Genomic DNA, 27,223 nt, shown 5'->3' with positions numbered 1-27,223 from the left:
TTTTTTTTTTGTAGTTAATTAGTTACCAAAAACAAACGCATAAATCATTACATGATTCAAGACATTTGGGAATAGTGAGTATGGAAGTTTACTTTTTAACTTTTTAACTAGTTAAGGCGTTCAGGCAGATACATGCACCTGCTACTATTTTATTTTATTTTATTTTATTGATCAATTATTATATTTTTTTTAAAAGAAGGAAACTCCCTGCTTTGCTTCCTGAGAAAACACGCCTCTTAGAGAAATATCGTAATGTAATAGGAGTCGCGGGCGTTCACTAGACACTAAATATTGTGCTGTTTGTTTTTGAGAGCGTGGAGCGCGCGCGTGTTGGGAAAGTGGGTGTCGCTGTGCACGCTGCTGGAGGAGCTTCCCAGCGATGTGTCGCGGACTTTAAACACACTGTGACACACAGTGGTGGAAGCAGGGAGATCGCGCCGTGTTGGATCGTATACCGCAACACTTCTTATGCCATGAGTCCGACCGTTTTCATTCTGATCCAATGTGTCTGATTCAGTTTCCGCGCGTGATGCTCTGACTGCCGTGTGTTTATATGGAGACAGACACCCTAAAAAACAGTCAACCGGGAAATGGTAACACATGAACCTCCTCACTGGAAGGAACATGGTTGAGAGGAGCAGCAAATTTCTGTTCATCGTTGTTGGCTCGGTTCTGTTCATGCTGATTTTGTATCAGTACGTGGCTCCGGGGATGATGAACTTCGGCTCTCCGCACGGGTACATGCTGGAAGACGATGCGGATCTCTTCCCGACTCCTGATCCACATTACGTGAAGAAATACTATTTCCCCATCAGGGATCTGGAGCGGACTGTGGATTTTGAAATCAAAGGGGATGATGTGATCGTGTTCCTGCACATCCAGAAGACCGGCGGCACCACGTTCGGGAGGCACCTGGTCCAGAATGTCAGGCTGGAGGTTCCGTGCGACTGTAGACCGGGACAGAAGAAGTGTACCTGTTACCGACCCAACAGGAAAGAAACGTGGCTCTTCTCTCGGTTCTCCACCGGTTGGAGTTGTGGCTTACACGCGGACTGGACCGAACTGACCAACTGCGTTCCGGGGGTTTTGAACAGAAAGGAGAACAGGATGAAAAACCAAAGGTGATGCTTGTACAGAATTGTTTTATCTGAAGTGTTGGTTGTGGCTCGAAACCCGGTGAGCTTTACCAAAATGTTTGGGGCATCATAGGCGTGTGCAGCCACAAAATACTATCTCTATATACTAGGGGTTTGGGACACAGCCGGTGTGTAGAAGAACTTTAGCGAGTAAAGAATACCACTTGCCCTCCCTCATCTGCGAAATACAAGACTATATAACATTACTCTTTATATTGACTTTTAATACTACACTTGGGTTAACCTCTCTCTAAACCCCAGGTAAAGGCCAGTTTTAACCCTGGGTTAAGCAACGTTTCACTTGTTAGCGCTGCTTTTAGCCCTAGCTAGGTTAACCCTGAACTGCAATGGCACACCGTAAGCAGCGAGTGTTCGGCAACAGACAGCCAATCATAAAATGTCCTAGTGTTTTTTAAGTAAAAGGATTAAAATGCCAAAGAGTGATGTAAACGCGTTAACTGGCGGGGTTATTGAGAAAGTATTGTGTTTCAGCAGACTTTACAAGCTCAGTGGTGACATTTGAAAGGTGGACAAGCTGTTTTTGAAACATGTCGCGTGCTATTTTCCCCCTTGAAACATATTATTGACATCATACAAATGCAAATAAGAGCGTTAAACCAAAGTTTGTACAGTGTGAGCTATCGGAACCTTGACCACTCAGTAGGGTAAAGTAATGTGAAAGATGAAACAAGATAACCCAAGATTAAGTTTACCTGGGGTTAACAGTGACACAGGGTTAAAAACCTAATAATGTTGAGGTCAGTTGGATTTCCGTCGTTATATGAGACTGGGTGGCAACCTTTCAGAAATGAACATGGAAACCATAGTAGTTATATCCTAGTATTTTACTTAATGTAAAAATTCTGAAAAGAAACTGTTACTGTAGCTAACTTAATTCAAACAATGTATGAAGCATTACAAAATCTCTCTGTGATTTCGTTTTTAGTTCTATCTTGGCTCTAGTTACCTAGTTACAATGCAACTCATTTTGGACAAAACTGTGTTTACTGTGTTAAAGTTTTGAAAGGTAAAGCTCTCATGGTGCCTGTCCTACTATTTCATGTGGAAACAGAACTTTCTGTGTTAGATGTTTGTGCCATTTTCGATTTCTGCATGTTTGTGTTTTCTCCAGTGATGGAGGTGGAAAATTACTGTGTTGTAAAACAGCCCCTTGTAAACACTATAGTGAGCACTGGCTGCTAGGATAGTGGTTACAGGACTTACCACATCAGGACGCTCCATAGCAGTCATGTCAGGAATAACCAGCCACTGGTAGTTAGTGTCATCTTGTTGTATTCTGGGTAAGAATTGTAAATTTGACTTAATTATCTTTCACCAATCACATGTGATGGTCTCACAAAAGCATTTAGACCCAAGTTGGCACTGGAGTATGTTACTGTTTGCATTATGCTTAGTTTTGCAATGGTGTGTAATCCATCTGAGAGCTATGTACGTAGACTGTTTTAGTTTTTAATAGGATTTTGTAGATTAAATTATTTAAGCTCTGCAAAGTCAAATACATCAGATCGGATTTAGCGAATAATCACCAGTCGACTCCTCTTCCTGAAAGAACACAGTCTAGATCCAACATCCCCTCGAGTGTACAACATCCCTCATATCACAGCGATGCCATTTTACTCGTGTTGCTTTTGGCGACCTTAGGAATTCAGCACTGATATGGATGCACATTCTTCTCCTTGATTAATCTCTCCTGTGATAAAGGCAGACATACCACACCAGTGCTGTTCTCCCCTAATTCATCACGCATGTGTAGATGTTCGTTTTGTCTGTGAAATTAGCACAGGGTCAGCGGTAAAAGAGGAGAGAGGAGTTTTGTCATCTTGCGTTTTTAATATCTGCATAATTCTGATAATTAGATGGAAAATACTGTGCATAGATAATTCGGATTTGATATGGTGCTTTGTTGCACAGATCTAAGCGCTCTTTTTACATTAGCTACAGTGATTTCAAAGGGCCAGTGTAGGGTGAATTGAAACTTTGTTCATTGCTATTTCTTGAAGCTGTAGAAGTAATCTGTAAAAATGCTCAGAACTTGAATTTGGGTGCTTTAGGAAAATTAAAAGGCTGAATAAAAATTAAATTTTTATGTAATCAATGGCAATTGAGTCGTGATGGTGGTCACGAGACTGAGAAAAGCGGTGTTGTTTACCACCAGTGAAATGTGGAGATTTTAAACTGCCGAGGACTGCTGGGCTGTTTGTCTTGATATGGTTGTGTTTTTAGATTTGTGTTTTTAAACCAAAATATTAATGGGAACTATCATGTATTATTCTCACATGAGTGGCCTTCAATCCAAAAAAAAAAAATATATATTTTTTTCAATTGCCCATTGTAGATGTTTGTTTATAATAACAGTTCTGTTCCAGTAACTGAAGGTAATTGAAGATTTCACAGGGATGTGCATTCATTTTAATGGCAATTTTGCGCTTTGTTATCGTTAGAAGATCAGCAAGTATTTGGAACTTCTTAATTTACATTTTTGTGAGAAATTCTTTAAAAAAAGAACAGTTCATAAGGGTTATTTGTTTGTGAATCACACTTTGTTGATTGGTAGCATCTGCTTTTATTTCACTTGCAGTCTGGAGTCCTAATTAATATAGGTGTTGTCATGATGTTGACAATTAAATTGAAAGTTTAATTGTCATATTTAGGATGGCAGTGAAATGCTTTTTTTTTTTTTTGTGGTAGACCGATACATTGCCAGGACTGCTATATATTGTACAATATTTTTGAAAATGATGGCATGACGAAATTTTTGAAAATGATGGCATGACTGCTCACATTCGCTCTGCACATCCTTGATGACCGTGTAAACATAACATCATGCTCACTGATGTACCTGCATGAATGGTCATGTGACATGTGTTTTCGGTTGTGTAGTGTGGATGGAGAACATTTCTGAAACGCAGTGAAAATGCAAGTGTAGACGAGGATCATTTTCATTTTAAAATGCTGATTTAAAAAGAAAACGCACTGGTGTAAACAGGGCTTCAGTCTTAACTGCTTATGCATGAGATTAGGAGCATGTTGGGCGGCCACAGCACAGGGTTTAACACCTGTTGTCTGTCCAGTGAGTTTCAGTTCACAGAGGCCAACGCCATTCCCACCAACACTCAGGAAGCCATCTGACAGCTGTGCCAATCTGAATGCTTGTTAGACATATGTAACGGGCTTGTTTACATTTAAATCTCTCTCAGCTCCTAGACTTTGGAAGCCTTGCTTGCTCTCCTCTTCATGGCCATTAACGTGATGAAGGACAAGCTTTTAATTAAACGTAGGTCTTATTTGGATTGTTGGGCTTTCTAGAGTCACATTTTCCAAATCACATTCTCAACATGCCGCTCCCCCAGGGACCTGGTGGACGTGAGCGCAATGGGGGCATTTTAATTGCTTAACGAGATGTATATCATCACATTCTCACTGAGGCACCAGTTTCAGACAGGAAGCCATCTGGCGAGTAGTGTGTTGCTCTCAGGCATGAAGCACAGGGGTTTCTGATAGACCAGTGAATGGTGACCAGAGGAGATTGACGTCTTGTGTGGGTGTGAGGTATGAGAATGTTTCCCACAGCGAGTGCATGTGCAATCAGCCACCAGCGGTTGTGTTTTATCCACCAACCCACTCCCAACGGTGGATTACCCTTCTTTGGCCCCACTGCTCTAAACAGTATGTAATCTGTTTAATGAAGGGTCTGTGTCTGCTCTTTGGCCGATATGCTCAGCAAAATCAGTGGAAAGGGGGCTGCTGTCTGTTTGACGCCCACAAAAGATAATGATGAGCTTTTAATTATTTTTATGTTGTAACTGATCACTGATATTTAAATTCTATAAAACATTTTTTAAATAAATCAACAATAAAACACTTAAAATCAGTTTAAATGTGACAAGTGAATTTAGGCAACATTATAATGTACAGTATGAAAAATGGATATTCATTTTGAGATTTGCTTAAGATTACATTTAACAGTATGATAAAATTACTAGATCAAATAGAAAATTATATAAATATATTAAATTAAATTAAATAATTGGCCAAAATACTGTCCAGTCTCGCTTAAAACAACTCTTTTGAAAAAGGACTTTTCAAGTTTCTTCTTGAGACTTTCAAAACATCCAGGTTGCCTTTTTTTAAACAACGAAGGTGACCACTGGCTGTCAGACTCCAAAAAGAATCACAAAAGTATTCCATGCGATTCTTATGCTGCTTTTATATAGCCATGCAATTTCTGTGTGAAGAAAGTGACTGAAATGTAACTATTCTGTCGCTTTCATAGCAGAATTCTCATTTATGGTTGAATTGTCTCTTTAAGTAAAGTATTTGCAGTGATTTCTCAATTTTAGCCATCATAGATGAAGATAGAATCCCAGTTGGGGGGCAGCTTGGGTAGGAGGCCTTACGCAGTGATCAAGCAGACACAATTAACTTGAAATGACAAGGTGCCGATGGGGTACCAGACCACGTTGCCATGTTCCTGTTATACTAGACATTTATTGTGATTATTTTGGGGGAAAATGAAATTGTACTTTATATTGGCATGCAGTTGTTAGCTGCAAAGAGTAATTTGCAAATTATCATAATAGGCCCCTATGAGCTTGCATTCGAGATCATGGAGAGAGAAAGATGTGACATCTTTGTAATTATCGAAACAGACAAAATAGATAGAAACTAATGGATATTAAGCAAAATTAGTATGGAGTGGGGTCCAAATGTCTTAGACCACACTGAAAATGTAATTTAGAAAAAAGTTAGTTTTTTTTAGTTTTTTTTTTAGGGTTTTTTAAAAATTTAAGATGTTATGATGTTATGAAATGGAAATAATTAATAATAATAATAATTAAAAAGTTATATAAATAAGTCATAATTTATTTTATTGTGTATAGCGCTGGGTGATACAGGCAAAAAAAATGATCATGATAACATTTTTTATATCAGTCGATATCGGTAATAATCACAATAAATTTCAAATCTTTATTTCTTTTAAGTTTAAAGGAAGATTTTTGATAGTTGTAGAAACCAGACTCTTAATTGTGGTTTTAAACTGCTCATAATGGTCAGAACATGACAAACACTTCACGCTTTTGAATTCTTTACACCTTTCCAGACATTTTCCTTAACAAAATAAAGATATATTCAGCACAGTTTGCACGCTGCAATATAAATATATAACATTCTTTTTGTCTAGAAATGCTCTCTTAGTTTAAATGCATTTAGTATCACACAAATCACACAAACATCTTTATTTAGACAAAATAGTTACAGTAATTATATTCCATTACTCCTTTAGTACATTTAATGCATCTCTACATCAATAATGCAAGAAAATTCAATATGAATAACCCAAATTTCTGCCACAATTTCATGGTTCTGTAAGTGTTACTACAGTAAATCCATGCTAAATGATGGTGATTTGTAGATTGAAAAGCCTTCTGACTGTACTGTTTCTCAGTGTTTCTCCTGTTTGTCAGCACTATTTCTGGTTTTTAAATAGTTTAAATCAGCGAGTGATTTGTGTTCTTCACTGAATTCAAGTGCTTCACACTGGATCTCACAGCGCTGTTTAGTGCTCGCATGACCGAGACTCATCAGCAAGTAAATGCTCTAGTAAGCTCACACTGCGCTGCCGTTTGAACATTGAGAGAAGCGGATAAATGGTCCGTGTTGTGCAGTTTAAATTAGTAGCGTTGTTTCGTGCAGCCTTTAGCGCATAAACAATATATAGAGCATTTATTGAACTCTTGTTATCGTTTTATCGAGAAAAATATCATTATCGTTTTATCGGCCAGCCCTACTTGTGTACATTTTTTATTTTATTTTTTCCCTAATTTTTCGGTTCAGCTTTTCATTTAATCTGTCATGTTAGCAATAATGAAAAAAAAAAATGCATTAAATTAGAAAAATGCTAAATTGAGGCATTTTCATTGGTGGTCTCTGACTTTTGGACCTCACTGTATGTGTATCTATAAATATGTATTCTCCTGGGAAGTGCCTGTGTGTGTTTGTGTGCATGTGTGTGTGTGTGTGTGTGTGTGTGTGTGTGTGTGTGTGTGAGTGATGAGGGAGGATTCTGGGCCGTGTGCACCTACTGTCACTTTTTTCCCACATGTCCTGTCTATTTAAAGATATTGCAGCAGATTTTGAGTCCCAGTCCAATAAACTGACACAGAAAAATCCTGCAGTACTGCTGTCAGTCTTTCTTTTAATTTCGTATGTATCTCCACACTCATTTCTTCAGCCTCTATCTCTCTTTCTTTTGCTCTCTCCCTCCATCTCTTCCTGTTCCTTCAGCGGTGTCAGTGTCTAATCAAACAGGCAAGATAATTTTCCACGCTGTGGCTTTATGGGTATGGGCCACACAGTATAGCCCAAGCGTGACTAGAACATTAGAGGAAATGTATTTTCATGAAACATTTACTGTAAGTTCTAAAATAGCAGGCCCTACTAATTAACAACTGCCTTCTGTATAATGAATAACAATATTTGGTGTACAGGACACCCCCACAGTCCCCCATCATGGTGTTGTGGAAGAGTGAAATTCTGTTTATCCTGTGTTATTTAGACCTTTGCCAGGTCAATTGCATTCCAAAAATTTTAGAGCTCCAGTTGCTTCAAAGTTGCTTCTCTGTCAAATTATTCTGATTGGTCCTTATGCCTTCAGACTGGATCACTGTAGATTTTTGCTCATGATGTCACAATAAGTGGACGGGGTCACCATCATGCTCACTGTCTTTAGAATGAAGATTGTAGGTGTGCAAGTGAACTGTAATGCCACAGGCTAAAATTTTGATTAGATTGAAAAGAGGGTGGTGAAGAAATGAAATAATCTGAGCAACAGGAAGAGCTTGAGCACGTAAATGCTTGAATCTAAATATTTTTCAAATTGAATGAAAGGAGTAGCTCACCAAAGAAGTTGCTGAAAATTTACTCGCCCTCAGGTCATCCAAGATGTAGATGCATTTGTTTCTTTATCCAAATATTTGGAGAAATTAGCATTACATCACTTGCTCACCAATGGATCCTGTGCTGTGAATGGGTGCTGTCAAAATGAGAGTCCAAACAGCTGATACAGACGTCACAAAAATCCACAAATAATCTACATGACTCTAGTCCATAAATTAATGTCTTGTCTGTAATCCATAATAAGGGTGCATAATGCATAATAATACTTTCTCTAGTGAAAAAGTCACTCACATCAAAATAGACCCAAAAAATTTTGTTTCACATTTTTTGGACTGTTTTCACTTGTAAATGGTGCTTGATCTTTGCATATTTCTTTCCCGATTCAGGCGAGACGAGATTAGTGCTTGTAAATCATGTGAGGTTCAGTCAGCTCCATATTTATTCCAGGTACTTCCAAGAGTTTGGAAGTCCTGGTGGTTAATATGGCACAGTAGATGATCTTAAAAATTAGCAATAGCTCTCAAGTAGTGCTTGATATTGGATGAAGATGTTCTTCACAACAGTCAGTTCTTGAAGATGTTGTTCTCCATATTTGGCGATGAGGACTAAAGAGCCACACTGTGACTGTTATAGGTCTAGCCCTTTGCTTAAGATTGTGCGTGTTGGTTTGCTGGTCCACAAATTATAGTCTGATGTGGTTAGCGGTTGTGTGATCTTTGTGGTTTGGAGGTCAGTAGCCCAGAGCTTATAAAATCCTCCAGCTCTCTGTGTGAACCCGGATTCTGGCTCTGGGAGCGTGAGCCAGATGGCTTGGCGGGCTCCAGATCTGCTTGGAGCAGAAAGCGGAGGTTCTGACAGGCCTGTTTCTCCCGGGCCGGTAAGAAAAAGAGCTTGGAGGCAGGCCTGATAGCAGCAGCCTGACCTCGATGTGTTAATCCCATCAGATCAGTGTGTATTAAATACAGCCTGCTCAAAGCCCGTTATGTGGTAATGCGGGATCTGTGCCCGCCCACCGCAAAATCAAAAGTCCAGTGCTTTTGGACGAATGGCTCTAAGAACATTTGATTTCTATGTTTGCATCCTTTCTGCATTTTTACTTTCATTGTATTATGAATGATTCATTTTCAAGCTTGTAATCATATTTAGATAATCTAAGGCCTCGTTTACACTAGTGCGTTTTCATTTTGAAACGCATAACTTTTTCACTTTACACTACTCCGGCATTTTCGACACTCGAAAATGGAGACTTTTGAAAACCCTGCTGACCCCATTGTAGTTTGAAAACTCTGGGGTTGCCTTTTAGTGTAAACGGTCCAAAATGGAGACTTTTTGAAAATGATGGTGTCGCTGCCCGCATTCGCTCTCTGTGTATCCTTGACAACCATGTAAACAATAACATCATGCACACCATAGATGTATAGGCAGATTCCCCATTCGATTGCTCCATGCACGTAGACGCGCCCGCGATCTAAATAATAGGGAATCTACCAATTCATATCTATGGCTGTACCTGCATGAATGGTCACGTGACATGCGTTTTAGGTTGTGTAGTGTAAGTGGAGATCGTTTTTGAAATGCAGCGGAAACGCTAGTGTAGACGAGGATCGTTTTCATTATAAAATGGCGTTTTAAAATGAAAACGCACTAGTGTAAACGGGGCCTAAATCTAGTGGTTGGGACACAATGGTTGACTAATTGTCCTACAGCTGACTGGATGACTAGTGAAGTTGACTATTAGATTTCTTTTTTAATTTTGTATATTTTTAGCTTAAATAAAAATGCTGTTTAAGAACAGCCATAAAATCCTCTCAGAAAAGTTGAGTCTTTAAATATATCCACTTGAAAGTGCTGTCATAACAGCCATACATATTTAGATGTCTTTGGGACTTATACTGTGAGCCTCCCATAATGTGTTGCAGTTTTAAGATGCCATGTCAAATTCAAAAATAATCCAAGTTGTGGTTAATCTCACGTGTAAACACTGTAAAGTATTAAAATGGCGTGTCTGTATGATACCATGTTAAGGGCACTAATTAAAAAACCAAAAAACCAAAAAAACAAACAAAAACAAGTGTACGAAAAACTTGGATTACTTTTAGACATCTTAAAAACAACCAGTATGAAAAAAAAAAAAAAATGAGCCATTTTAATCTAGATTAATCTAGATTAATTCCAAGATTACAGTGAGATTAATCTAGATTTAAAAAATTAATCTATGCCCCCTATATATATATATATATATATATATATATATATATATATATATATATATATATATATATATATATATATATATATATATTTATTATTATTATTATTAATTATTATTATTTAATTATTATTATTATTATTATTATTATTAAGATGCCATGTCAAAAAATAATCCAAGTTTTTTTGTATGACTCATGTAAGTACCCATTAATAAATGTCCAATTCGTGGCCGGTGAACTTGAAACCAGCCTAATTATACTAGGATTCCTTAAGATCAATTTGTCTAGTCAGGCAACCCAACATCTGAAAAAATGTAACTTTGCACATCCCTTGTAAGGGCATCATAGCCAAGAATGCCTTTTTGCTTCATTTCTATTATAAGATGAAAAGGCTATTTTCATATCACTGGCACTGACTGCTGAAAAGCTTCTTGTTTACCTCTTTCTTTGCTGATTATCTTGGCCCATTTCTGCTTGTTGTCTGTGGAGGTTTGGTAATTGCTCGACAGCATTCAATAGTGTTTCTGTTAGATAAGCTGTTTTTTTTTCTTCTTTTTTTCAAAGAACGTCTTGCGCTAAGAGGTGCTATCACTCACATTTCAGAGAGAGTGTGTGTGTGTTTTTTTTTTGTCAGCTGACATCTCAACTGTGTGAAGACAAAGTGCTAACAGAGATAGTTAGTGCATATAAACTGATCTAGGGCAGTTCAAGGGAAGGTCGTGACAGGCTGCCGGTGTTTTAGGATCGGCATGCTAAATTAGCCGAGGATGCTGAGCTCTAGCAAACAAAGTGCTTGCCTGGAGAAGCTCAAAATATTTGTGTACTTTATGAACGTAAGCTTACATGTGTTACATGTAACACGTTAGTTATTAATAGTAGAGTTAGCAATAAAACTAACTCTTGTTTTTAGTAATAAAACAAGAACAATTACACAAATTACAAGCATAGATGAATACAACATAACACAGTAACAAATAAAGTTAGTAACAGTAGTATTCAAGTGCAGAAATGTAATAATTAAGTGTAAAATAACAGTAGTGCTCACTGCACAAGTTAAATACAGATAATCTTTGTTAAAGCTGTGGTGTTATTTGATTAGCGGACGGAAGCAGGTATTTATTGGCTGCTGTCTCTTTAAGACCAAATGCACGGATCTAATACTGACACACATCCGGTTTCTTTCTCAGCTGTTTACTTTCACTTAAGACATAACCGACTGTTTACTAGAATACTCACCGAAAGGGTTATTTTAACATAACTTTGTGTTTATGTGAAAGTCGAGGAATCACGCTGTGTCTGAATCACACCTCTCTCTCTCTCTGTGTGCGCGGCAGTGACAGAGTTAAAAGTGCACCTGAGTGAAAAAAACAAAAACAAAAAACTTTATTTGTGGATAATTTTGGCAATGTTCAATTGTGCATAAGCTCAGATCACTGAAGCACATATGATCAATCAGTTTAAAAAGAGGTACATTTGAATTTTTTGAAAGAAAACAAGTTGATTAAAAAGTAAATCCAATATTTGGTAATAATTAAGAATAATGAGAAATTCATAAGTAGTTTTGGAACATCACAAGTGAACAAGGTCGGAAAATAAATGACATTAACATGGGGGGGGTTGTTATATCCTTAATGAGCAAAGTCAGTGAGTTGTAGTAGTGCAACAATAAGATTAACTAGCATTTTAGGAAAAAAGAAAATCCTCTCCAATTGGTCACTTTTTTATTTTTCTAAATCATGTCCCCCCACCCCCTTTGTTTTACTTCACAGCAAGGCCAGTTTCTCAACTTACTTGCGAGTGCCTGGCTGCTGTCTGATAATATGGATCTTGTGGCCCGTGAAGAGAAACGTGTCCTTGAGCTGGACCTAATGTCAGCAGCACTGCATGAATGAGTGCTTCAGTGCCTCCTCTATCTCTAATGGCTTTTTAATAAACAAAGACTTGACCACCCTTCTGCCTGCCCTTTGTGTTTAGCATAAATGAATACATGAATATGAACACAACTCCGCTGCTAATGCGAGCGTGAACATATGCTTACTCTGGTCTTTTTTCTTTCTCTGTGTTTCCTGCTGTCGCTTTTTTATCTTACATCCTTGTTTACAAAACACTCTTGCTTAAAAAATATTCTTGCTGCTCATCTCTGCCTTTCGATCTCATTAATTTTTTTTCTCCCGTGTGATTTGGAATCTTGTTCTGATTTTCTTTACTTTACAGTTTTGGCCCATGTGGCCCTTTCCGAAACATTGCTGGCATTATGATGGACGTTGGCTTTAAAGTCTTGTTGTGCACCGCGCTGCCAGGTAAAGCCCTCGGCGATGGCACCAAATTGATTTCCGTGTGCTGTGGACAAATTGCCATGCAACAACTAATTAACAAACATTTTTTATAATTCATAATTAGGGCCTCCACTCTCCCAGTGTGAGTTGGCTCACTGCCGAGCTTTAATTTGCAAATCCACGAGTTCTGCATCAGAATTATAAAGAATCTCAACCTCCCCCAGCTCAAAGCTGAAGCAGGTGTCTTCTCTTTCTCTACAGACCATCTGATATTAGAAGACTCTTTTAGCATTCAACTCTTTGTGAAAACTTCGCAAAATCCCAGGTTGCCTCCTGGTCCATGGTGTGCCAAGACAGTGTCCGTGAAACCTCAGTGGTGATAGTTTTACAAGCGAAAACTGAGTTTACATGAACTAGGCCATAATAAAAGATTTTAATTCTCATACTTGATTCTGACTGGTCAACTACTGCAAATGTTTCACAGCAGCACTGTATAACCGACTATAACAACTATAACATACAGTATTCTCTGCGGCCACTTTAAGTGTAATAATAATAAAAAAAAACACAGATTTATATTTTATGTCCATTTATATATTTATTTGATAAGTAGAAATGTAATGAGTGTACATAATCTCTTACATAATGAATGTAATTCTTTTTAAAGCAGAGCCGAAGCAGAACACCAGTCTCTTTACCGACTGTTAGAACACACAAGTATGGTACAGGTTAATTATTCACTGTACTATTGAAATGTAGAATACTAGATCTGTGGCTAAATGACTAAGTATAAAACAACAGAAGTTTCTTAATAATGCTTTTATGCTCACGAGTTTGTCTCGCGGCTATGTTATTTTATTGTATAAAAGCACAGGTTACTGATTTTCAGTACAGGTGCCTCCCACTTAACAAGCACTCCTTTAATGAGCATTTGCATAAGCACACAATTTGCATAACAAGCTCCTTATATGTTTTTAAAACTTTATAAAAATGCTTGTGCCCCTTTTAGCAACTTTTATGCATCTTAGTGTTTTTGTGCTTCTCACTTCAGTCTTTTTGAGATCCAGATCCATCATTAATAAGAGTTTTTTTTTTCTTTCTTTTTTTTTTGTTAAAGGAAGTTTATGAGGATTCACTTTACTTAATTCTTAGAAACAAATGATGCCTGTTAAATGATGAGTGAAGCTTATATTCTTTTAAAAAATGTTAGAAACTCAAGAATTTTTGGTAATATATTGTGCATGCAAGGTGCATGTGAACTTTGGAAAATTGATTGATCCATTTTTAAAGATATCTCATGCTAACCTACTGATGCTCTTTGATAATGTTTATGAGAGGTCAATGCAAGGGTGTATCTATAATTAATACGCCTTGCAGTTGTATTGGATCAGTATTCAGTGAACGTGCTAAACATCATCTAGGAGTTGTTGAATGTAGTTTGAAGGTGCAGTGGTGGCATTGGTTTAGTTGGTTAGTATGCAATGATATAATGTTAATTAAATGTGCAAAAAGACCCTAAAGCAGATTTTCAGACAATTTCTTTTCTAAACAATATTTGAGTTTACAATTATTAAGATTGAATGTTTATAATTGAAAAGAATCGTTCACCCAAAAAAATGAAAATTTGCCATCCAAGATGTAGTGAAGTCCGCCCCCCCATCAGAACAGACTTTTATCCAGTGGATTCTCAGCAGTGAACTGGTGCTGTAAGAATGAGAGTCCAAACATGCAGCTCTTCCTTTTACACGATGTTAATTGATGAACTGGAGTTGTGTGTATTATTTTTGGATGTTTTTATGAGTTGTTTGAACTCCCAACAGCTGAAAACAGACTCAATCTATATACTGAATGTCCTAAAAGTCAGTTTTCAACAAACTTTTATTTTTGGGTGAACTATGTCTTAAATGAATTGATTCGGTTGGCATTGGGATCTCTGTAGATGTTACCAAGGTGTGAGCGTTTATTGTCTGGATTTATGTGCGACACTCATCCAGAGCACATCAAGGTTAAATGGGATAAATTATTTAATTACAATATTGTGTATATAATTAAGGGAAGGAATTGCTTCTACAGTAGCCATTCTGAACCTCTTTATTTTTGTTTATTTATTTATTTTTAAGTTATTATTATTTTTTAAATGTTGGATCGGATGCCAGCACTGCTGTCATTTTATCCAGAAAATTGTCTATGAGGCAGATGTACCTGACAGCATTAGTTACGGGATTCAATGAAGATCAGATTAAATGAAGAGAGTTAGCTGGAAAAATGATAGACAATAGAGAGTTTGCTCCTGTTAAATCCCAACAGGATAAAAATCAACATTCATGACTGGGAAACTCAAATTTACCTCATCAGGCAAAACTACATAGTCTGGTCTGAGTAGGGCTTAAGACACCCAGTAGCCCCTTACCAGTGTCCTGTTCGCCCCACTCTAGAGAGCACTGAACTGGGGAGGAAAGTTTATTTGTGGGGGCCATATTATGGCACATAATGTTCCCGTATTATATGCTTTTCTGCTGATACGGCCATGTTGTCAACAACTCCACTGAGCTGGCAGCTCCGTTCTGTGTTATCTGCTAAAGTGAGAGGGAGAGAGAGTGAGCATAGGCTTGATTTATTGCCTCTGCAGAGGAGAGAGTGCGAGAGAGGAGGGGTGAAGAGTGAGAAAGAGAAGCGAGATTCTTTCTTTGACTTGCTGGAGTTGAGTGAGACAGGTTGGAGTTTGAGCCCGAGTGAAGGAGGAATCCAAATGAATGAAGAGATGCTGATTTTTCTCCCTCCTCATCCACAGGAGACTTTATCCAAACTTCTCTGCTTCTTCACGTCCTCTGTGGGCAACCAATTCTTCTGTGTCCCTCTCCTGGGAACCTGTTATAGACCTCATCTGACCGCAGCTCAACAAAAGCCTCTCGGGAATTACCCAGCATGCCTCTCGGTCTGCAGAGAGTTCTGCCTTGATGCTTTTCTGGCGGTGGAGGGAGAGACGCTCTCCCTCTGCTGAAACCCTTGCTGTGTTATAAAGCCCTGTTTGAGTCCAAACTCAGCCATGAGAATTCCAAGATAGCTTGTATGCAGCTTTTCCACTTTATTCCTGTGTGTTTGTTTACACAGAGAAATTGCATAACACCTGATGTATAATTTGTACGATCAGTTACACATTAGCAATGCCTGACTAGGAAAGTCTAAGCAAATAAACTTTAGTAAATCATTCACTTAAGGTGATCCCAGCAAAACTTTTACAGAAACATAAGTGTTTTTAGTTTTTTTTTTAATCTATCATGATAATAATACAGTGATTTTAATTTTTTCTTCCCTAATTCAGTTCAACTAAAGCGTGATTACAACAGAAAATAATATTGACCCATACATCAGTTTAAAACAACTTTAGACCTCTATGGAGTAAGACACTGAAGAGAATTTAAAAAAAAAGTAAATGTACACTTTGATTTTTTGCTTTCTCTGTCCAAAATGTATTTTTTGGACTGTAAAATGTTTGATGTTTTCTTTTCGTCGTTGAACAATGGTTCTAGTTGAATGAATTTTTAGATGTGTGTCAGTCTATTATATTATATTATATTATATTATATTATATTATATTAGATTAGATTAGATTAGATTAGATTATAATGTATCCAAGGGACCAAGTCAAAATTATTTCCATGATACTTGTTTGCTTTTCTTAGATGCTGTTGTTAGAGCTTAACCTACAGTAATTAATTCCTTTAAAGCACTTTGGAGAACCAGATTTAAGAAGTCATTTACTCCGTTTCCATTTAAACAGATTTGTTCACAAGAAGTGTCTGTTTCTTGAACATTAAACATGCCATGCTCCCACTTGAGTGACTTTACAGATCTGTATTGACACAAAGCAGCTTTATGTTTGGGAATGTTTATTTAATGAACCATTTATATGAAGCACATAAATCTTTTCCCGCTCTCAGCTGTTCCCAGTCGGACCGTCAGTCATCCCGTGTCAGTGGCCTTAGGAGGCAGCCCACAAAAGCCCCTCTCTCTCTTAGTCTCTCTGAGAGCAGCAGGAGGGAGATGGGATCTCTGCTAACGTGAGGCCTCTTAAAAACAAGCTCCCGATCTCTTCTGTTTTCCAGAGAAAGATTTACATTCTTTTGCATGGAAAAGTGGGGTCATTGTTGGTTAAAACGACCTCACCCTGTGTCTACAGCAAGCTGAGAGCATGTATTTTGTTTATTTTTGTTACATTTATACACCTTGTTGCATGTGCATTTTTCTTTTCTGTAAGGTGGCATTTTCTTCCAAATGAGTTTGTGAGTTTGAAAGAATAGATTCTTTAATAATCTTTAATATTCAGGTGATCTGTGTTAAAATGTGTTTATCTGTTAACTGTTAATCTGTGTTTACTCATCATCATGTCATCCCCAACTCATGGGACTGACTTTCTTCTGTGAAAAGCTAAAGGAGGTATTTTTTAGTATGTGTGAGCTGCTGTTTTCCATACAACAACAACAGTAATTTTAGTTCTGAAGCTTGAACTTCTTTCAGTTCTTTTTGTATCAGCCATGGCAATATTTCTAATCTTCAGTTTAAATTTTTATTTCAGCTTCAAGATTACATTAATGAAAATCGTTTTTAGTTATAGTTAATAACAGCAATACTTGTTGAAGCCGTGGTCTAGGTTGTAGTGCACATGCATTCAGATCTGGGATGTGACATTTCCTGGTTTCATTCCTTCTCTCTTTCCTTTGTAATTTCCTGTCCCTGTCAGTAAAAATGGTGAAAAGCCCAAAAAGAACAAAAATGGAGTCCTGTGTAGTGGAAGCCCTTGTGATTCACTCTGTTGAGTTTAAAGTGACTCCAGTGATAGACTGAGTACTGGCTGCTCTTCAGCCTTTATTCGAAGGTTGACATTTCAGCAGGCATTGATATAATCCATATCAGTGCTTAAACATGATTGATGACTCACAAGAGCTTTGTTGACTTGTTAGTAGGTCACACAGCAGCTTCTGGAAAAAGCAAGTCTGTGCAGCGTCTGAAGATCACTGTCGTGCAGTCATTGGCCGGGCATGGAGGCATGAATTTGCTCTTCAAAGATGACATCAGAGCATTAACCACACATTTAACTGTCAAGTTCCAGACCATATTTCACACTTGTTGGGGTGTGTGTGTGTGTGTTCTGGTCAAATTCTTCCTAAAATGCTTTACAAAAGTGTTCATTCTTCTCTTCACACTGTTATGTTGGGCTAGATTTAGTGTGCTCCGATAGTCTCTTGAGGGAATATTTAACAACAGTTTCTTACATTCAAGTGTTCAGCAGTATGACAGACATCTCAAGTCAAGAACTGTGCAGGTTTTTTGCATATAGGCTATCTATCTATCTATCTATCTATCTATCTATCTATCTATCTATCTATCTATCTATCTATCTATTTATTTGTTGCATTATATATGTTTATTTGTGTGTGTTTTTTTGTTTTTATGTATGTCTGTTTTTCTTTGTGTCTGTCTGTGCACAGTTATACAGAATTTTGTTGGTTAGATATTGGTGTTTGAGTACAAACTTGTCAAATTTCTAGTTGTTCAAAATTGTTCTAAAAATAGTTTTTAAAGAGCTGAGCATGACAAAAAAACAAACAAACAAAAAACTGTTGTCATAAAAGTCCTTGACTTTAAAAAATTCCTTCAAATCTAATGGGGTTACTGAATTGAGATTTTTTAAAATTAATGAATCTTCGTTGTTTAAAAGTTTGTTGGAGCACTAAGTAAACTTATAAATGTTCGAAAAATTGAACTCTGATATTTTATACACCAAAACATTTTAAGCCAAGAGCATGTGATCATTTTCAGATTGGAATATTTGAGACGTCTCACTTTTTACTCTGGGGACTAAAACTTAAAAGTGAGCACTTAGTAAACGGAGATGATCCTGTGAGTTTTAGTAGGTTTATTTGTTGATTTACTTACTCAGTTTGCACTTGTGATTTGCTTGAGCACAGTAAGTGGTGCCTGTTCTGTCACCTTTTATACAGGGCAGAGAGAGTAAATGAATGAGTAAAAGAGAGAGAAAGTGACTGAGAAAGAGAAAAACATGTACAGAGATGTGAATATGAGGTGGGGCGGGTGGAAAAATTCCACCATAATCCGGCTGTTGTTGTGACATGAATCAGGTGACCTTTAGCTGTCAGCATCTCAGTCCATTACAGAACATGATTTGCAATCAGCAAGAGAAGAGAAATGCTCGAGGTCACAGAGGAAGCAGTAAAAAAATGTATATCCACTGACAGAAAGCCATAATGTAAGAGTGGGAAATGGAGGGAGAAGAAAATGAAGAGTGAGTATATGAAAGAGTGAAGGAGTGCAAGTACTTGGCAGGAGCACGAGATGTCATTTTTTTCGCTCTGTGTTTGTATGGTGATGTATTGAAAGGATTTGTCTGCCTGCCATGAGTGGGAGTGACCCATGTGGTTTCCTGTTGTCTGGATCACTTTTCATTTTTTACACACTCTTCAAGCCCCTCCTGATGTCCACCTCAATGAGACTGGGACGCTTTCACCTGGATCTATGAGATGTGCGCAATCAAACTGAAATTTGTGTGTTTGTTAGGCACTGTTGCTGGAATCAAACAGGGCCATGTGATTTCACCCCTGTTGCTTGACAGGCGTGTTATTTAAATTGTGGGAAAATCATTGGCATGCAGGGGAATGTTGGTTTGTTTCTCCACAAATGATGTTCACTTCTAACCAGTCAGGACATGCACAACACATCATCAGAATCATCAGAAGTTCAAGATCATTCCAAAGAGAGCTCAATTCAGTGAGCTCACACCCAAAGCATGTACACATAAAACTTCACTGGAAACAGTGCGCGACTACAGAATTAAGTTATGTGTTGCACCTTATTGCACGTAAACGGCCAAATACATACAAAATTGTCAAAATGCCCATCTTGATGAGTATTCAAGTTGATGAGTATTCATAATTAATCGAATTTCTAATCGCAATTACAATTATGGATGGCACAGTTATGTAATCGCTCAAAGCAGCAATTAATAGTTTAAAGTACACTTATGTTATTCTGCTTGCTTAAGATGCATTTTTTCTTTCTACATTATCTTAAGGGTTTTTCCCCATTATTTTAATTTTAGTTTTAGTATAACATTATAATAGCATTCATGTTTACTTTTTATAATTTAAAGAAGAAACCAATCTGATGTATATTTGACATTTGAGGCTTAATACTGTAGAAAAGCACTAAAGGTTTTTCATCAAGTGTTATTTTATTTGTTTGTGCCTTTGCTTGACATTTATTTGTTCTTGTTTTATTACTGACTGTTTACTTGTCTTTATTAGTTAAAATAAATTCAAGTCAGAGTTTAAAAACAAAGTTCTTTTTATTGTCTTCCTCACAATATAAATATGAATTAACAACATTATACATTATAAAACACAAATACACTGGGTGACGAAACATTTAGGTTAGATGATTTTAGTTACAAAATGCCTTAAAAAATACCCCCCCTCCAAATTAAAAAATCTCCCCCATAAGAGTCACCTAAAAGGGGGAATTTCCCCCCCATTTTCCAAATTGAACTTGCACTTACTTCCTGTAGTAAGTTGCCCTTCTATAAGGAAAGAGATTTCAGTTGCCTTAGTATTTTAGCAATGACTAGGCTAATGATTATGGACCAGAGAGATTTTACTGTAGACATTGCAACTGAAGAAATGGAAAACAAACAACCAATTTTCACTTAATATTTTGAGGAGCATAATTTTTGTGTCTTTTTATTGGGGAAAAAAAAATCACTGTTCTTTCACCATCAATTATTTTAGTTGTGATTTTTTTTTTTATATACTGAAATAATAATAATAATAGTAATATAAACTACTGTTCAAAAGTTTGGGGTTGATGATTTTTTTTATAATCTTGAAATAAGTCTCTTATGGTCACTAAGGGTACATTTTATAATATTGTGAAATATTATTACAATTAAAAATTTGAAAATGTAATTTATTCCTTTGATAATAAAGCAGTCTTCAGAGTCACATGATCCTTCAGAAATCATTCTAATATCCTGATTGTAAATGACTTTTATCATTATTGAAAACAGTTTAACTGCTTAAATTTCTTTAAATATTCTTTTAAAAGAAAGGCAATCATTTTAAATATAAATCTTTCATGATGTTATAAATGTAATATGACCCCAAACTTGTGAACAGTAGTGTATACTGTATTAAATGTTTTTTTTTTTTTCATCTGTAATTAAACAATCGAAAATTCCTGTGGTTGCAAGTTTGTTGCTTTATCTCATCAGGCCTCGTTACGACATGCATTAGTCTTATGTGGTGTGCAGTGTGAAGTTCTCGACCGTGGCTAAGATGGTCCTGGTGGTTAATAGCTGAGTTCTACACTACAAGCAGATGCTAGTGCAAGAGAGAGAGGAAAAGGTGTCTGACAGAAGGAGACGACTACGGTGAAGTGTTTCTCAGCGATCCGCCGTGTCTGCCCTCGCAGTCACTTAGCGTTTTGACAGAGCAACTCCAGCTCTTCAAGCTTTAAGACTCCAAAGTGCACTTAACAGCTTACTATAACAACGTGTCTTTAGCCGTGCACTCGAGGCCTGCGCCGAAGAGCTGTTCCTCAGACTCGTAGGGCGGAAGATGATGTGCTTCTCTTTCTCTTTTACTTTCTCTCCACCGTGTTTATTTTCACGTCGTCAGCAGTCACTTCGCATCTGATTGACAAGCCTGCTGAATCATCTGGAGACGGCTAATGCACATTTCGTGTCTCACGGAACATTTGAAGCACTGAAAAGTGCATTCTGTAAAATTCTCCGTTGGTTTTGCTTATCAGACGTAATGTGTTGTAAAAGACTTGTGTTTGTTTTCATGCAGCTTGTCATTTATTTATTTATTTTTTTGGTAGAGAGATCATTATGCATATAATGGGTAATTATGATGTATAGTAACGTTGTTGGATCTTTTATTCAAGCATTTAAAATGTGGTACGAGGAAGTTTGCTTGCATGAATTGGAGCCACTAAAAGTGTCTGAGTTGTTTTATACTTTAATGTCGTGAAGCTTCTTGCAACTGAAGGAAGTGATGCGTCAGGAAGTGAAGGGCTGCTATCAGGAAGCGATCGGATCCCTGTCTGCGATAGGACAGAGATTGGGCTCAAATTATGTCATGTGATCTTCATCTCCATCCTCAGAGGGATATTTCTTCATATGCAGATGCCTTTGTTAGAGGTCACTGTGGTATCAGAGATCACGGCTCCACCAGCAGAGCTTTTCTTCTCTTGTGGGCCATTGACTTGCACACTTATTTTAAATATGCAAAACAGATGCAAACATTTAGCTTGGGGTTATTTGTTCTTGTGTAGTTGAGTCTCTCTCTTTATCTAATTTATGTTCACTTGTGTAGGAAAGAAAAATCACAAATGAGATCTCTTTAACATCTCAGTAGTTTCGCTTGCATAGCAATACGTTTAAATGGGGAGCAAATGGACTTAAAATTGTTTTTTGCTTCTCTGCTCATAATTTTTTCTAGAGCCTACCAAGTAGGAAAATTTTAATAATCAAAGTTTGCACTTATCTCTGCAGACACAACTCTGTTTACAGTTATGTTTTAAGTATCACCTCAGATGCTTCTACTTATAATTCCCAAACTTTTTTGTCAACTGAACACCTAAAATATTTTCTCGAAGTGAGACCTCCTGAGATTTCGAGGTAATATTTTATTAATTTAATCACTGATTCACATGTTCACAGTTGTCTGATGTTGGTTCATTGTCATTTAACATATAGGTCGGCAAATAAAATATTACGTTTTTCAAGATTTGATTAGATTTTAGACAGCTCTTCAGTTTAGGGTTGGTAAATTTTGAAGAAATGTTTTCAAAAGAAGCCGTGTAATAGAAAAGCTGAATTATCAGCAGCCATTGCTCTGGTCTTCAGTGTCACATGATCCTTCATTAATCATTCTAATATGCTGGTATGGTGCTTAATAAACATTTTTTATTAAACTGTTGCACTGCTTAATATTTTTTGTGGAAACTTTGATACATTTTTTCCAAAACTCAGCAGCATTTAAACACTTTTGATCAGTTTAATACATAATGCACTGAAAATAAGTATTCATTTCAATATCTTACTGTCCCCAAATTTTGCAACAGTAATGTGCATTTTTATAGTTGTATTAATTGATCATTTTTCACAAACTCACAAACCCCCTGCAGTTCATTCAAGAACCCCATACTCTAGGAAAAATAAACAAGGTAATTTTTGATAGAGTAAATATGGTTTCATTAATGTGTGTTCCATACACCAGGTCATTTGGTCTTAGGAGAATTACAGTTTTGAAATCTCAGCCGAATCTTCCAGGACCAAACTATCTGAGCTATACCATCCACATTTAATTTTATAGCTCTTTATTGTAACTATATGTCAAAAAGTCCTGTCTAAATGTATTTCTTGCAAAGAATTTCAGGAGAAACTTATTAGACAAAGTTTGAATGAAATACTGAGAACTCCATTAAGCGCCTGAGCTATGAAAGTGCAACCGCTGAGCAATAAATTTTCCTCTGGGTTCTTCTGGATGAAACCCTGGCGATGGCATTGCGTGAAACAACCAGCTTATAAAAAGAAGAGTGTAATGATTGTGCTGGAGTCCTCGGCGCTCCAGGGCCGTTATCGTCTCATCCATCCGTCTTAACTCTGCTACTCACGGTGCTTGGAATGGAATTCTCCCCAACCCCCCCGCCTCTGCGCTTTTGGAGAGCTAGCATGTGTGAAAAATTGTTAAGCAGCTCTCTCCTCTGTTTTTCCCCTTCTTTCTCCCTTTCTCTGTCCTTTGTGCTCGAGCAGGCGTGTTTCAAACTCTTGACATCAAAAGAAGGCGTAACTCATCAGTCTCTCACCAGGGAAACTCTTTTCACCGGGCAGCAGAAAGGGGAACACGAGCGAAACAGGATCCATTCGGGGGCCATGTGGAGCCGTGGGGGTGATTTGTGGCCCTCTGTGTGTGTTTGAGGGGGCGGAAGGGAGTTGTGGAAACCGAGTATGCGGTAGCCAGTCTACACTGGGCCGCTGGAAACATAAACACAGGCTCATAATCACAGCACTGAATACACAAACACACATGGCCCTCATTCATCAGGTTTTGTTCTGTCGCATATGCAACCTTGCTTCTGTTTCTCCCTCCATTAACTCTTCTGTTACATTCACCTCTGAACTTTTCCCCTAAACAGTCCACTTCTGCTTTTTATTCCTCATTTTTCTTTCTTGTGTAGTTTTTGTTTTATTTTGTTTTCTGTCAGTTCCTTCTTGTCTTTTTTTGTGGTCTCTTTCACATACTAATATGCTGGCTCTCATTATTTTTTTTACTCACTTGTTTGTTCACTCACCAAATTCACTTACTTTCACTCCCCCAATTAGTCATTTTTTATTGATTTGATTCAGTCATTCATTAGTTTGTGAGATCTTTCACTTGTTTGTTTGATTGCTTGATCAATGACATTGAGTTTTTGATTAAATGATTGAATGCAACATTGGAGAGACTTTTTAAAAAATGTTTTTGAAAATCTATAAAACATAAAAAAAAAAAAAAAAATTACAGACCTCAAACTTTTTAATAGTTGTGTATAATTTTCAGGGAATTGGGGAACTATATCTTAAAGAAAAATGTAATCACCCTCAGGCCACTCAAAATGTAAATGAGTTTGTTTCTTCTTTGGAACAGATTTGGAGAAATTTAGTATTACAGCATTTGCTCATGAATGGATACTCTCCAGTGAATGGATGTCGTCAGAATGAGAGTCCAAAAAGTTGATAAAAACTTCATAATAATCAAAAACATGACTCCAGTCTTCAAATTAACGTCTTGTGAAGTGAAAAGTTGCATGGCCTGAGGGTGAGTACATTTTCAGCAATTGTTGATTTTCGGGTGAACTATATATAACAACAACAACAACAACAACAACGGTCAGTTTTCCACTAAGGTAAACATTTGTGACACTCTGCCTCTAGTAGACCGTTCACTGTATATTGCCTTGATTTGAATTTCTCACATCATTAAGCCAGAAAAGGACAAACGATAATTCTTATACTGTTATGGTTTATGAGAATAGAAGGTAATGCAGTAAACTTGTGACATCAAAAAAGTTGAGGAAATTGCACTTGCAATCATTAATTTCTGATATTCTGTGAGACTTTCCAGAGGTCCAATACAAAGCTAAAGATGTTAAGTCATTATCAAAAATCTGCCATTTTATAATAAAACAGGTGTCTTTTATTTGATTGCTGCAATGGCCTCAAACAACAAGCAATTCAACAAAAGCATACAAAATCAATGCATAGTCCATATCAAGGCCATAACCACAAATTGAATTTTAAACGGGAAAAATGTACTATTTTAAAAAAGCTGGCTTTGAAAAACATGTTTTATTGGCTGTTCATGTCCACAGTTACGGCACAGCACAAGCTCTACATTCTGTACATTATAGAGTCACTTACAGTATTGCAGAATATAATTAAATCTAGTATTGTGCAGCACTTGAGTCAACTCGTGGGCTGGCATGTCTTGAATCCAGTGATAACTAGATAACATCCTACTACACTGTCATTTCATCTAAGAGCAAACAATAGAATGATATGACTGGGTCTACAGGAATTATCTTGCATGCCAAGCGAACGTTACAAACCTTCATGAACTGACAAATCAAGCAGCAACTGTCTGTTTGGGGTCAGAGATAAAAATCTCTAATGACAATAACAGACGTGAACTACTCTAATCAGACAGAACACAAAGTTGCCATATTGAAACCTTTACAGCCTGGATCAGAGCAGGGCAGTTGAATAGAGGCCAAGGCTAAAGGAGCGTGTGTGTGTGTGGGGGGCCACTTTAATTGTGTTAATGCAGCACTCATGCTCAGTGAGAGAAGTATTAGTCAGTGGGCAGGGCCAGAGAGTGAGCGGAGAGCCATATGGAGCCCTTTGCCAAAGTTATGTTATACAATCTGCTGCAGAAGAGTTATGCTAATTCTACTGACGGAACCATTTCACACTACAGGACCCCTGGTAAGTAAGAAAGAAACTTAGTGAGAATGCAAGCAAACAAATGAAGGAGAAAATGGACAGATGAACGAGTGAATCAAATCAATCAATTTATTGTAAAATGAGTGAGTAAAAGAAAGAAAGAAAGATAAGGAAAGAAAGAAGAAGAAATGAGTGAAGGAACTACTGAGTGAATAAACTGCTCAAAAACATTTTTATTGTTGAAAACAGTTGTGCTGCTTAATATTTTTGTGGAAACTGTAATAAATTGAAAGTTCCTATAGAATGCTTCCTTTGTGAATAAAAGTATTCATTTAAAATAAATAAATGGTAACACTTTACGATAAGGTTCCAGTGGTTAATGGTAGGTAATGTAATAGCTGACATGAACAAACTATGAACAATACATTTATTACAGTATTTACTAATCTTTGTTAATGTTAGTTAATGAAAATACAGTCGTTCATTGTTAGTTCATGTTAATTCACAGTGCATTAATGTTTACTAATGTTAGGCCTGTCACGATAATAACTTTTTGTTGTGTGATACATTGCCCCAGAAATAAATGTGATAAATTATATTATTGTCATTTTAAGACCATTTTATGCCACACTTAATATATAATCATAATATAACAGCATAATAATGCAAGAAGGCCTACACACTTTCAAATGACAACAAACTTTTAATTCTTAAGAATATTTCATGGAAATTAAGTCAGAATATTAGGTACCTTAAAAAACTTGAATATATAGTAAATAACAATGTTCGTACAAAAAGTGCAAAGCAACAAGTAGAAAAAAAAGAAGAGAAAAATTCACAAATAACTTATAATAATTTTCCCCTGACCTTCTTTTCTCTGTAAATTAAGGATGCACTGTTTTGCTGAAAAAACACAGTCCCTACTTATCAGTCAGATGTCTGTATGCACAAAGGCACAGATCCCTAAACAAGGCCATATCTGAAGATGAAACTTTGTTTGTAGAAGCATTTTTTTTAAATTTGAACTAGTACCGACTACACCACATTTTGTACGAGAAGGTGCAGAAGACACAGGCGCAAGTGGAATGCAAAAAACAAGGTGATATTAATTTTTATGTAAATATATTGCATCACCAACAATTATTAAGGTTACGTACATTGTGCGATAAGTCGATATGTTGATAATTGCAACAGGCCTAAGTAATGTTAACATGCGCAACTTTTGATTTTAATAATGCATTAGTTAATGTTGAAATTAACATGAACTAATATCAATAAATGCTGTAGAAGTATTGTTCATTCTTTATTCACACTATAAAATATATGTTAAGGATGGACTGCTTATTTGATATAATGATTTGGCTAATGTGTAGGAAAATTTTTGGTTCAACCATGTCCAACTTGTGGAACTGCAAACACTAGCAGATCCCAGCATGCTCACTAACAAGACTTCGCCCCCCCCTTCCATCCCCTCCTCTGTTTATGCTGCTTTTCTTTGGTCCTGTTTACCCGGGGCAAAAAGTGTCTGTTTCTTCACCTAATCCCCACCTGGAGGCTTTGTCTGAGACCCTTTCTCAAACACACACACACACACACACACACACACACACACACACACACACACACACACACACACACACACACACACACACACACACACACACACACACACACACACAC

The 27,223-nt window shown here is 37.0% G+C and overlaps 1 protein-coding gene across 1 annotated transcript in view; it reads left to right on the top strand.

Moving 5' to 3' along the window:
- The first annotated feature begins 290 nt into the window (after positions 1-290).
- Positions 291-27,223, top strand: part of LOC109092718 (heparan-sulfate 6-O-sulfotransferase 1-A-like) — a 118,595-nt gene continuing 91,662 nt past the window's right edge. Inside the window, exon 1 of the mRNA XM_042777844.1 lies at positions 291-1,121. Coding sequence (XP_042633778.1) covers positions 601-1,121 — 521 coding nt within the window. The 5' untranslated portion in view covers positions 291-600. The remainder of the gene's footprint in view (positions 1,122-27,223) is intronic.

The sequence above is a fragment of the Cyprinus carpio genome, chromosome A2 (genome assembly GCF_018340385.1).
Source record: "Cyprinus carpio isolate SPL01 chromosome A2, ASM1834038v1, whole genome shotgun sequence".
Classification (NCBI taxonomy): Eukaryota; Metazoa; Chordata; class Actinopteri; order Cypriniformes; family Cyprinidae; genus Cyprinus; species Cyprinus carpio.
This window is presented reverse-complemented; position numbering and strand designations above follow the sequence as displayed.